Below are 13,162 nucleotides of genomic sequence, written 5' to 3' on the forward strand. Positions count from 1 at the left end.
AAACACAGTTGATTGATAATAAATGGCTTCAACCAAACACTAACCATGAGTGAAAAAAAAGTTTTTGTGTTATCATTCATATTCTCTGAAAAATGGCCAAGAAATCCTAAATTCTGCCAGGGTATGTAATATTATGAGCACAACTGAATATATATATATATATATATATATATATATATATATATATATATATATATATATATATACCCAGGATGGAGGCTTGTCTCAGTGGTTATGCCAGATCACACTCTGTTTTTATGTGCTTATACTGCTACATACTGTGGCCCAGATTCAAGAAGCACTTGCGCGGGAGCAAGTGTGATTTGCGCCGCGCAAGTACTGATTTGCTCCCAGGCAAATTTGCGGCTGATTCTGTAAACCAGCTAAGCCTGAAATTCTGCCTTTTTCCCGCGCACGCAGCCTCGCTGCTCCGGCGCAATTATTGCGCAATTTTGCGCGGGGTGTAACTTGCGCATTCATGTTATTCCCTCAGCTAATATGCAAATTAGGTACTGCCGATGATTCTGAAACATGCACGTGTGATGCGCATCTTGCGCTGGAAGCGCGCAAGCTTTTTTCCCCGCGCAAACTTGCTCCTTCTAAAAGCAGGGGCAAGTTAGCAAAAGATGGCCACATGTCAGCTGCAGGAGCGCGCAACTTCAGCAGCACCTAGACAGACGAGCTGAACAAGCAGAGCACCCACATTTTCGGGACCTCACATCTGTGCACCAACATGCCAGGGGCAGCTATGGTTCTTGATATTCTATTGACTGAGCCGACTCGTAGGAGGGCACGGGAGAGGATTTACAGAGGGCGCTACAACCTTTTTGATATGAGTGATAATGAGGTGTATCGCATGTTTCGCTTCAGCCCTGAAGTCATCCTTGAGTTGGTAACAATCCTGCAGGATGACATCAGCAGCCCGACCCATCGGGGACAGGCAGTGCAGCCACTGGAGAAGGTAGTGGCAACCCTTCATTTTTTGGCAAGTGGCTCATTTCAGCGCACAGGTGGAATGGTGGCGGGGATGTCCCAATCCAGCATGAGCAGGTGTGTGCACCAAGTGATCCCTGCAATACTCAGACGCATGGGCACACAATTTATCAAACCAACCACGGCTGACCTGCGGCAGAAGGCAATCAGTGATTTTTATGAAATAGACAGATTCCCACGCACTGTGGGTGCAATAGATTGTACCCATGTGGCACTACGCCCCCCCCGGCACCTCGAGCATATCTACTGCAACAGGAAGCATTGGCATTCGATAAATGTGCAGGTGATTGTGGATGCACATGGCCTCATATGGCATGTCCGTGCCAAACACCCAGGGTCAAGCCATGACAGTTTTATTTACCGACACAGCCCCATCCCAACCGAATTTGACCAGAACATGTATGGAGACAGCTGGCTGATTGGTGAGTGACATGGGTGTCAGGTATGACTGCCCCCCCCATGATGCAGACATCACAAGGGGCACATGCACAACTAACATCCTCCTGTCTTTTCCCTTCCAGGTGACGCAGCATATGCCCTGGGACCTCACATGATGACCCCATTTCGTAACCCTCAAACACCAGGAGAGGAAAGATTTAACGAAGCCCATGCACGTACCCGTGCGGTGGTGGAGCGCACATTTGGCATCCTTAAATCTCGATTCAGATGTCTGGATAAATCAGGGGGGACCCTGTTGTATTCACCCAACTTTGTGTGCCAAATCATCGGGGCATGTTGTATTCTCCACAATTTTGCTGAGCGAAGGGGCATGCACATTGAGCTACGCAATGACCTTACCCCCGAACCACGCAACCCCCCCCAATAAACACTACTGGATCTTCTGAGGGAAGAGCAATCCGGAATGGTCTTGTGGAACGTCTCTATGCACATTAAACACACCCTGATCTTGTCACAAGTATAATGCATGTATGCACACCACTGTAGTCCCTAGCACACACACGACACATGCACCCCAAATTGGATTAGACCCAACAATACCCCATGGTATTAGGGAGCAGCAACGCCGCGTCAAGGCTCCAATTATGTTGCTGTCCATTCATACACCTTTCACATGGCAGAGGGTGACACCCCTTTTCCAGCAGGAGTGCCACCCCCCCCCCCATTCACACACCAGTCACACTGTAGTATACACTCCTCACCGTGTGTAGGGACTACAAATAAATATAAAAGCTCATATTCTGAGCATATATAAGAAAAAAATAGCTCATATTCTGAGCATATAATATTTGTTCAAATTATATTAATTTTTTTATTTCTTCTTTGGGCCAAGGGTGCCCCGGCTCCGGCTCCTCAATCTCCGTGGTGCGGAGGAGGCATGGGGTGGGGATGGAGGGGGGGGAGGAGCATCAACCCCTACTTCCAGACTCCTCGCAGGTGGTGGCTGCATGCCCTCCATGGCGTTGGCCAGGCGGGCGAGGATGGTGTTGGTCTGGGCCAACATCCGCATTTGGCGGGTGGTGGTGTTCCGCTGATGACGGCGGGTAACTCTCCCCTCCTCCCGCACTGCAGCGGTGTTGGCCTGCACAGCAGCAGTGTTGGCCTCCACCGCAGCTGCCATCCTGCTGACCTCAGCGGTTAATAAAGCGGGGGCGTTCTGCTGAGCCACCAAGCAGGTGACTATGGCCTTGGAGTTGCCACTTATTTCATCCAGGCTCTGTGAGACATGTTTGTCCCGGTCTGCATGCAGGGTGAGGGCATGCTGCACAGAGGTGGAGGTGGATGCCATGCTGTCCGCCAGACGTCTTACATCTCCCACCATGGCCCCTATATGGCGGCTCTGCAGGGCCTGCTCCTCCAGCAGACCGTGACGGAGGCTGGAGGGTATATGCCTGGTTTTGGACAGAGCCTTCCTGGGAGGAGAGGCTCAGGCACGGACAGAGGGAGAAGGGGAGGGGTCCACAATGGAGGGGCTTGCCCTGGAGGGGGATGACGTGCTGGCCGGGGGGGGTGGTGGGTTGATCAGGGATGGTGGTATCCTCCTGGAGGGAGCCAGAGTCCTCCTGGATGAGGAAAAAGGAATCCTCCTCCAAAACCACTTCCTCCACCATACTTGTCCCCGGTAGGATCTCCTCCTGTACAAGCATTGCCATAATGTCCATGGGGCCTGACTGGACCCCTGGCTCAGGTATGGATGGCGTGGGTCGCCCCGCAGCCGAAGACGGCCCAGCTTCATCATCCTCATCACCACCTGTGGATGACACCAAAACGAAAAAAAATTCTGGTGCAACACACTGCTCACATGTTCACTTCTACCCCCTCCCATGATGCACAGCAGATATGAAACAAAAATAATAGTTCCATCTTCACTTCTACCCACAAATATGTTCACTTCTACCCCCTCCCATGATGCACAGCAGATATGAAACAAAAATAATAGTTCCATCTTCACTTCTACCCACAAATATGTTCACTTCTACCCCCTCCCATGATGCACAGCAGATATGAAACAAAAATAATAGTTCCATCTTCACTTCTACCAACAAATATGTTCACTTCTACCCCCTCCCATGATGCACAGCAGATATGAAACAAAAATAATAGTTCCATCTTCACTTCTACCCACAAATATGTTCACTTCTACCCCCTCCCATGATGTACAGCAGATATGAAACAAAATAACTTACCAGTCCCCAAGTTCCCAACAGTGGAGTCGTACCCTGCAAGTCCCTCCACCTGCTCCTGCACTAAACTTTGGGCAATAAGCTCCTCCTCCTGATTTAGTCGGATCTTACATCGTGGTCCACCTCCCGTGCCACCGGTATGTTTGCGGATAAGAGCCAGTTTCTCCCGGACCCTGCGCCTCATATCATTTAGTTTTTTCTGGATGTCATCCCAGGAACGCTCTTGATTACCCAGGGCATTGATGTCCAGGGTTATGGCTTCATAGATAGCCCTCCTTTGGGCAACGGTGGTGTTTGGCCGCTGGGCACCATATAGGACTTCTTTATGGCGCTGGAGTGCAGCAATTAGGATGTCCATCTCCGCAGCCACGAAGTTGGCCTTTCTTTATTTAGTTCCTTTGGGAGGTGCCATCTCTTCAAAATGGGCTGAATTTCCTTGCTCAGGGGGGGTTGGAAAAAGCAGGATGAAATTCAGCAAAGAACCTGCGCAAGTCTGCTCCTATTTATTTGCTCAGTGCAAGCAGCTGAGCAGGATTTGCCCTGAAAGTATGCTAGGCGCAGTTTGACGCATGCGCAGACGGAAGCGCCATAACTGCGCATGCGCGCGCCCGGCGCAAACCTCTGCTGAGCCGAAAAATGCTCATTTACATAGGGGCACACCCACTTTCACTTGCGCGGCCTTGCGCCCTCAGCTTTGCCTTAAACAGGAGCAAATTAACTGAACAAACGATTCCTGAATCAGGTGGCAATTTGGCTAAATTGCCCCAGCGCAGAGAAATTCAGCTGAGCAGCTCATGTGTAAGTAATGGGCAAATCTACCTGAATCTGGGCCAGTATCTTTGGTAAAAATAACCAAAATCTGTGTATATTATTTGATCTGTGTGAAAGTTATAGAGTCTACAAGCTATGATGCCAATCACTAAAAAATGTATCACACCTGATGTACTGATGGCTTATATAATTTATTGAGACACTAACAATCCAGGAAAGTACATATACCCACCAAATTAATTGAAATTACTTTTTTGGAAAGTAGACATTTCACATGTGTGAGACTTTTCCACAGCCTGGCCACATACAGAGACCCAAAATGCAGAGAGCACTGTCAGGATGAGCTCTGATGTGGCATAGATGAGCACTGATGTGGCATGGGTGTGTAGCACCCTCTACCATCGGTAGGTGCTATAAGTGAGGATTTTTGTGGTAGCTGTCAGGCAGGTAAATTTAGGCCAGCCTATGCTGCAAGCTAGGCCTGCTTGTTTTTGATCTGGAGTGCAGGGAGTGGTTAGTGTAGCAGTGGGTGTGACCATCTGTGCTTCAGTTCTTGGATGCCTCCCCTGCTTCCAGGGAGAATGTTCTGGAAGAGGGGAAGAGCTGGGATCTGGAGTGGCAGAGAGCTCATGTGGGGAGCCCTGACCAATCCCTAATTGGTATTGGCAGGGGGCAGGCCTCCTACATAAGCTCAGGTCCAGCCCACTGGAGGGGAGTTGTCGGCTGAGAGAAGTAAAGAATGGAGTGCTAGATCGCAAGCAGGAGGCCCATCCCCATCTGGGGGGTTGCGTGCCTCAGCGGAGGAGCCCGGGAAGGTGCCTTACCCATACATGGTCATGGAAGAGGTGTCCTGCCACAGAGGGGCTGGAGAAGCGATCGAAACGCATGTCCGGTTAAGTTCTTTACCATGGACCCAGGGCAGGAGAAGGTCGGTGAGTGAGCCACAGTGGATATCTGGAGGAGGCATGCCAGGGGAGCTGGGTGCAAGGCCAGAGGAGAGACTGTGGGGTTTTGTGTCAAATCAATGCAGCCTGCGGGCACAGGATTTGCAAGTCGAGTTAGCTGGGATCAGTAGTCCACCAACCAATGCAAGCTGCTAATCAACTCGGCCGCAAGAAGGGGTACTGCAGGTCTCTGGCCTACTAACAAGTCAGCCAAGTTCCGCAATTCAGTCAGCACCTGGGATTATTCAGAGTGATCCCTGGTGTAATAGGAAGATGATGGGGCAGAAAGACTAACATGTCACAGTGGAAGTTTGTGCAGGAGGAGAGCAGTCCTGGGAGTAACAGTCTGCATGGGTTTATGCAGGGGAAGTGACTGTAAGGGCCCTTTCACACTGGTGCGTTTTTGCCACGTTTTCGCGGTAAAAATAGTGCTATTAAAATGCTCCCCATGCCCCTCTCCATTGAAATGAATTAAAAATGTGGTAAAATCACGGTAAAAACGCGGTAAAATCGTGGTGTTTTACCGCGATTTTAACGCTCCGTTCTTAACCGCGTTTTTACAGCGTTTTTTAATTAATTTCAATGGAGGGGCATGGGAAGCGTTTTATGGGCGTTTTAATAGAAAACGTGGCAAAAACGCGGGAAAAACGCACCAGTGTGAAAGGGCCCGAAATGTTAGAGGCCATCAGTTCTTCAGAGTTCAGTTCATTCAATCAATCAATTCTTAACCTTGATGGCAAAGTATTTGTTCTATGGGCATCCCATATCTCCTTTCCCCAACCAAGTTATATCCCCAAAAAACACAAAGCAAAGCAAAATGACTGTTCATTGTCTCTGAGAGTGATTATGGAAGTCTGGCAGCAGGGTGATATGGTTGATGTTAGTAACTAGTAGCAACAATCTGCTACAGTTGTGACATGGATGAGCAATGATGTGGCATGGATGAGGCATGGATGTGCATGAATGAGCACTGATGTGGCATGGATGAGTACTGATGTGGCATGGATAAGCACTGATGTGGCATGGATGAGCACGGATGTGGCATGTATATGGCACAGATGGATATGTATGAAGCTCAGATGGGCATGTATGAGGCATGGATGGGCATAGATGGGCATTTATGAGGCACCTATGAGGCACAGATGGGCATGTATGAGGCAGCGCTGCTGTCATCGACTCTTTACCCTAATCCGTGATGTGCCGGGTCCAGAGAACCTATAGGTAAAAGGCAGAAGTGGAGTTTACTTCCCTTTTAAATGATGCCTGAACATCAAACTTCCTTATACTGTCAATAGCCAGCTTAACCCTTTCATATGTCTTTCTAAAAGTGCTGCAACAGTGATAGGTAACTAGGAGAACCACAGTGTCCACCTCCTTTTCTTACCTTTTTTTACTCCTTTTAACTCTTTGAAAAGTAGAGATGCACTATGATTCTTACCTGTAACCACATAAAAGCTGCAAACATCATTACCTTTGTTCCTTTTTTCTGTCCATGAGCCTTGGGAATTTTCTGATTGATTTCTGTGAAACTACTTTTCAATACAATCTGTTTAGCCATACTCATGCCTAAGGATTTTCCATAAAATCGTTGGAAAGTCTGGAATCTCTGATAGCTTCTAAGGGCATAAGCATTCTTGATTGGCGCTGTTAAAAGAAATAAAAATTAGGTATGCTACTTTGCATTAAGCCTGCTACACACTAAAAAAACTGACAGCACTGTACAAACACAATCGATGTTAGTGCGATCTCCCCACTAAGCTATTGTGTTATGACCCTTCCAGAACCCACTGATCAGCGTTCACAGTCGTTGGCTGCAAACGCTGATGGGATATTGATTTTCAAGCATCCCAGTTCGACAGAATCCGATTGTTAGCCCAGCTTCTGTCGGACAGGCAGCTGTATACATGGGCCTAAAGTCAGCTGGTTTCTGGCGAAACGACCGTCTTCCGTTTTTTTTTTTTTTGGCTCGCGTGTACCAGGCTTTGCTGTGTATATGTCGTTAGGCGCACGAAGCTCGAACATACCAAAAGAATTACACAAAAGATTTATCTATCTATCCAGCTCTGTTGAGTTATTCTAAAGAAATAAATATTACTAAGCAGCAAACAGACTGATTTCTGTATGTTTAGGTTCCATGCACACTGGGCTTAAAAAAACGTCTGTTCTTTTTGGAGTAAAAAACTTCCATATAGAGCATTTTTTGTACAAAGTTTCGATGAGTTTAGGAGAGTTTTACCTTTTTTCTGCCAGTGAGCTCCAATCAGAAACGCGAATGAGAAGGTTTTTTTTTCCTGCCTCTAAACATTGTTCTCAAAAATATGCCTGTAAACGTCCTAATGTGTATGGACAGAAAGGATAACATTGAGTTGCTTCTACAGGCAGAACACAAAACTCCTATAGAAGCAACGTTTTTTATTCCAGTGTGCATGGAGCCTGATGCTCTGTACACACGATCACTTTTTCTCATGAAAAGAAACAACGTTTTTCCAACTTCATCATAAAAAACGATGTTGCCCACACACCATCGTTTTTGAAAAATGATGAACAAAGCCGTACAACACGTACGACGGAACTCGAAAGGGGAAGTTCTATTCGCCTTTGGGCTGCTTTTAGCTGATTCCTTGTTAGCAAAAGACAATTCGCGCTTTTTTGTCTGTTACAGCATGATAAATGTGCTTACTCCATTCTGAACGGTAGTTTTACCAGAATGAGCGCTCCCGTCTCATAACTTGCTTCTGAGCATACGCTGGTTTTTAAACATTGTTTTAGCTCAAACACGATCATTTTTTACAACACAAAAAAAAGGAAAATTTATTATCATACTTACCGTAATTTTCCTTTCCTGATGGACTCCATGGCAGCCTACGTGTGGGTTAATCCCGCCTCCTCTCCAATGTGATAGGACCCCATACCCATAAAAGTTAACTCACCAATAGACTCAGTGTTCCGTAACTATCCCGACTCCATAATTTCAGGGTGGGAACTCCGTCTGCCATGGAGTCCATCAGGAAAGGAAAATTACGGTAAGTATGATAATAAATTTTCCTTTTTCCTGACTGACTCCATGGCAGCCTACGTGTGGGAAATAACTAGCCAAACACACGGGTGGGTATGCTGAACAGAAATATATTTAATTTGTCCCGTCAGCCGACAAGACTGATAAACCAAAGTTAACAGAAGACAGTGCTGCAGGTTCAACACAGTAATGGGACATAAAGGTGTTTATAGAAGACCAAGAGGCCGCTCTACAAATGACGTCTGGCGTCTGGCGCCACATGACGGGCTGCTGCCCAGGAAGCTGCCATCCCTCTCGTGGAGTGAGCTGTTACCGCCTGCGGAGGAGCCAAGCCCTTTGCACAATAAGCCTGTTGTATCGTCTGGACGATCCAGGATGCGATTGTTCTTGAAGATGCCCTTTTCCCTTTGTTCTTGCCTGAATGCAGGATGAACAGGTGATCAGAACGTCTGAATGTAGATGTAGCTTGGAGATATTCAGTGAGTATCTTGCCCATATCCAGAGGGTGAGTCTTATCAGAATCTGGGTTTTTAAAAGTAGGGAGAACTACTTCCTGATTCTCATGGAAAACCGACGAGACCTTCGGTTTTGGAGCCCAGCATAGGTATCAGAACCACTCTGTCTGGAAAAAAGGTGAGAAATGGCTCCTTGTGACCCAGAAAACCGATCTCGGACACTCTCTTGGCCGAGGTGATGGCGACCAGAAAGGCTACCTTGGCTGAAAAGCTCTTCAACGAGGACGGGGAGGGCCCCGACATACTAAGTCCATTCAAAAAGTCAAGTACTAACGGGAGATCCCATTTGGGGAATCTTGGTTTCCTCAGAGGTCTTAGTCTTGAGGCTCCACGAAAAAACTGTTTGATTAGTGGATGGGCTGCCCAAGGAATTCCAGAAAAGGCTGAAAGTGCTGAGATTTGAACTCTTAGTGAGCTTACAGACAGGGGAAGGTCTAGCCCTGATTGCAGAAAGCTTAGGATGTTTTGGATTTCTGGGTTCTTGAAAGAACTGCCTGCGGTTAAAGAAAATTCCACAAACTTAGACCATATTCTACCGTACACTTTATTTGTGCTTCCTTTCCTTGAGCTCATAAGGGTAGAGATTACCCGAGAAGCGCAGCCAAGGGATTCTAGCCTTTCCCTTTCAAGAACCAGACCGCTAGTTTCATTTGAGCCGGACAGGGATGGAGGAGTGTCCCCTGGGAGAGAAGGTCTGGTCTGCATGGTATTAGAATTGGGTCCTGAAGACTCAGCTGAACCAGAAGAGGGAACCATGGCCTGTTCGGCCAGTATGGAGCCACCATTGTGATTTCTACTTCTTCCGCTAGAAGTCTCTTCAGGAATTTCAGAATTATTGGGATCGGGGGAAAGGCGTACGCCCTCTGAAACCACCACCGATCCGTTAGGGCATCTGTCCCGATTGCCTGGCTGTAGTAACCCCTCGTGTAGAATTTCTTCAATTTGGCATTGTTCGGGGAAGCAAAGAGATCCACTTGGGGATTGACTCCCAGGGATAATATCCAACGGAAGGACTGATCGTGGAGAGACCATTCGTTGACGTCCACCTGAGTTCGTGACAGGAAATCCGCCTGGGAGTTCTGAATGCCTGGAATGAAAACAGCCGTCAGGTTGACCAGGTTCACTTGGGCCCATTTCATAATGGGCTCTACTTCCTGGAGAAGGGATGAGCTCCGAGTCCCGCCTTGTCTCTTGACATATGATACTGCTGTGGTGTTGTCCATCCTTAGAATTACTGACTTTCCCCTCAGCAGTTGTGAAAAGGACTGTAGGGCACACCAGGCCGCTCGAAGCTCTAGGGTGTTCGAGCCTGGATTGTGGAGGCGAGTGTCCCACCTGCCTTGCGCCATACTTGTGCCGCACAGGGCCCCCCAACCGGAGCCACTGGCATCTGTCGTCACTGTGACCCAAGAAACTGGAGCGATGGAGTGACAATTCAGCAGATTCTTCGGTTGAAGCCACCAGAAGAGGCTGCCCCTCATTGACGTTGAAATGTGGATCCGTTGACTCATGCTCCCTGACTTCCACTGCCTGAGAAAGCCGGATTGGAAGGGACGTAGCCTCCATAGCGCCCATTTCACCATCGGTGTTGTGGATACCATTGTCCCAATGATCTTCAAGCATTGATGAGCTCTTAGATGGCGAGTATTCAAGGCCCGGGAAATCCTCTCCTGAATTACCGGAATCTTCTCTACTGGTAGAGAGATGGTCTTCCTTACCGTGTCGAATTGGGCCCCTAGATAGGTTAGACACTGAGTTGGCTCTAAATGGCTTTTTGCCAGGTTCAGGAGCCACCCGAATTCGGACAGGGTCGAGATGACCTGATCCCTTTGTGCCAAGAGAAGGGTTTTGTCTTGGGACAGGACCAGGAGGTCGTCCAGATAATGATACAAACGGATCTTCTTCAGCCTGATAAGAGCTACCAGTGCCAAGAGAACTTTGGTGAAGACCTGTGGGGATGTCGTTAGGCCGAAGGGTAGGCACACGAACTGAAGGTGTTCCTGGTTGACATAGAATCTGAGGAATTTGTGCAGTTCTGCTGCTATTGGGACGTGGAAATAGGCATCCTTTAGGTCCACGGAAATCATCCAGTCGCCCGGCTGTATTGCTTGTTGGATGGTTGATAAAGTTTCCATTTTGAACTTTTTGTGTGTTATAAATTTGTTCAAATATGTCAAGTCTATGACTGGGCGCCAGGTGCCGTTCTTCTTCTGAACTAAGAAGAGAGGGGAGTACACCCCAAGAAACTGTTCGTCTTTTGGGACGTGTACCACCGCCCCTTGAACCTTCAGGAGGTGAATGTAGTCTAGAAGGACCTGTCTCTGCTCCAGCGACCCTGGAAGAAGGGTGGAGATGAACTTTGGACAGGGAGGACTGGAAAAGGACCATGTGTGTCCTGAGGTCACGGTCTTGATGACCCAAAAGTCCTTGATTGAGGCCGCCCAGACGTGCCGATAAAGGAGTAGACGAGCTCCAACACGATCCGCTTGGGCGGGCGTTGTCTCAAAAAGATTTCCCCTTGTCGCGTCCAGTTGACGCTTGAGTAGTTGGAGTAGGTTTGCGGTAGGAGCCTCTACCTCTACTCCAATTCCTTCTGTAGTTTCCGCCAGGTCTGTAAGCGCGAGCTTCCCTAGCGCGGTCTGGGCTGTATCGCCGAAATTGGGGTATTTTTCTTCCTGTTTGGCGCTTGTCCTGAGGAAGGAAACCAGACTTGCCACCCGTGGCTTTGGAGATGGCATCATCCAGCTTGTTGCCGAACAGGGTTGACCCTTCGAAGGGAATCTTGCACCAGTTCTGCTTCGATGATGGGTCAGCAACCCAGGGGCGTAGCCAGAGGGCCCGTTTCGCGGTCACAGAGGAAAGCATAATCCTAGCTAACAGGCGAATTAAGTCAACGGAGGCTTCACCCAGGAATGCGACCGCCAGTTTTAGCTCTGCAGTAGCTGAGTTCTTAGCTAGTTCTTCAGAGACGCCTTTGAGGAAAGAATCAACGTTTTCCGTCCAGGCTTCCATGGCCTTTGATAATGCCGCTAAGGCTAGAGCTGGTTTGCACGCCGTGCCTGCTAGGCCATAAATTCTCCTAAGGTCCTGGTCCATTCTTCTGTCCAGGCCATCCTTGAAAGAGACGGAGTCAGCAATAGGTAGCGTGACGTGTTTAGCTAGTCTCGTTACTGCCGCATCTACTAGAGGAACATTCTCCAAATGTTTGACCTCTTCCTGTTTGAAGGGATAGAGCCTTGAGGCTTTGTTAGCCATGGAAGATTTCTTGTCCACCTTGCTCCATTCCTCTTCAAAGATACCCTTTAGTTCAGTCAGGAACGGGAACGTAGGGCGTTCTTTCCCCAAGCGTTTAAAATATTTTTTCTGCTTGGCTGGAGAAGCGGGTTGTTCCTCCCATAGGAGAGCCTCTTTAATCGCTTTGACGAGTGGCGTCACCTGCGCGAAGTCAAATTCTAAGCCTTCTTCGTCACTCTCTAGGTCACCCTCAGGAAAAGCCGGAGTGGAGGCTTGAGGCTGGGAAGGACCTGGATCCTCTAGGATCTCCAAGATTGGAGAAACAGACCCGTCAGTGTTGGTCTGAATCTGCGTGTGGGGCATATTCTCTCTTAGAGTTCGTTGAACCACACGTTCCACCAGAGACTCGATACGATGACCTTCAGTCTCTTTTTCCCTAACCGCATGGGCGTAGCATCGGTCACATAATGACTTGCCCTCAGGGACACGAGTGTCACATCCCCAACAGGCTCTGCGATCAGAGCGACTATCATGGCGGTGGGAGCGGTGTCTTGAGGAGGAATGTGATCTTCTCCTCCGGTGGGAAGAAGTAGATGGAGATCTACGCTTGGACCTCGACTTTGAGGAGGAAGAAGTGCGTTGCGGTCTGGCAAGGTCTTCCGGTTCTGGATTGGAAGGGCTAAATAAAAAACATTTAGGGAGGAAACTGTCAACACACATGAAATGTGACTAGCAGCCCCAAACCCGAACCCTTTCCCGCACATACCTTGTGCGTGAGGGCTGGCCGCCTGTAGACGGTGACTGGTCCATAATTCCCGGACCTGCGTGTAAAGGGTGACGCTAATTCGGAACCAGAAAGGAACCTATGGTGCCGAATAATACAGGAAATGAATGAGTATACTGCCCCTTTAAGAGTAAGAAAATTCTTAATTCATCTGTGTTTTTTTTTTTTTTTTTTTTTTTTTTTTTAAAAGAACAGAACCAAAATAAAATCAATGCGTATAAATCAATTAAATTTAGTGTTAGAACATAATTTAAACAATAATT

General features: G+C 48.1%; 1 protein-coding gene across 2 annotated transcripts in view; it reads right to left on the reverse strand.

Moving 5' to 3' along the window:
• The window catches only part of LOC120920724 (probable ATP-dependent RNA helicase DDX60), a 294,719-nt gene that overhangs the window by 183,074 nt on the left and 98,483 nt on the right, over positions 1-13,162 (reverse strand). For both annotated transcript variants that reach the window (XM_040332971.1, XM_040332963.1), the window contains one exon: positions 6,822-6,994. In XM_040332971.1, the coding sequence (XP_040188905.1) occupies positions 6,822-6,994 (173 nt within the window). The remainder of the gene's footprint in view (positions 1-6,821; positions 6,995-13,162) is intronic.

This window comes from Rana temporaria, chromosome 1, assembly GCF_905171775.1.
Source record: "Rana temporaria chromosome 1, aRanTem1.1, whole genome shotgun sequence".
NCBI classification, from domain to species: domain Eukaryota; kingdom Metazoa; phylum Chordata; class Amphibia; order Anura; family Ranidae; genus Rana; species Rana temporaria.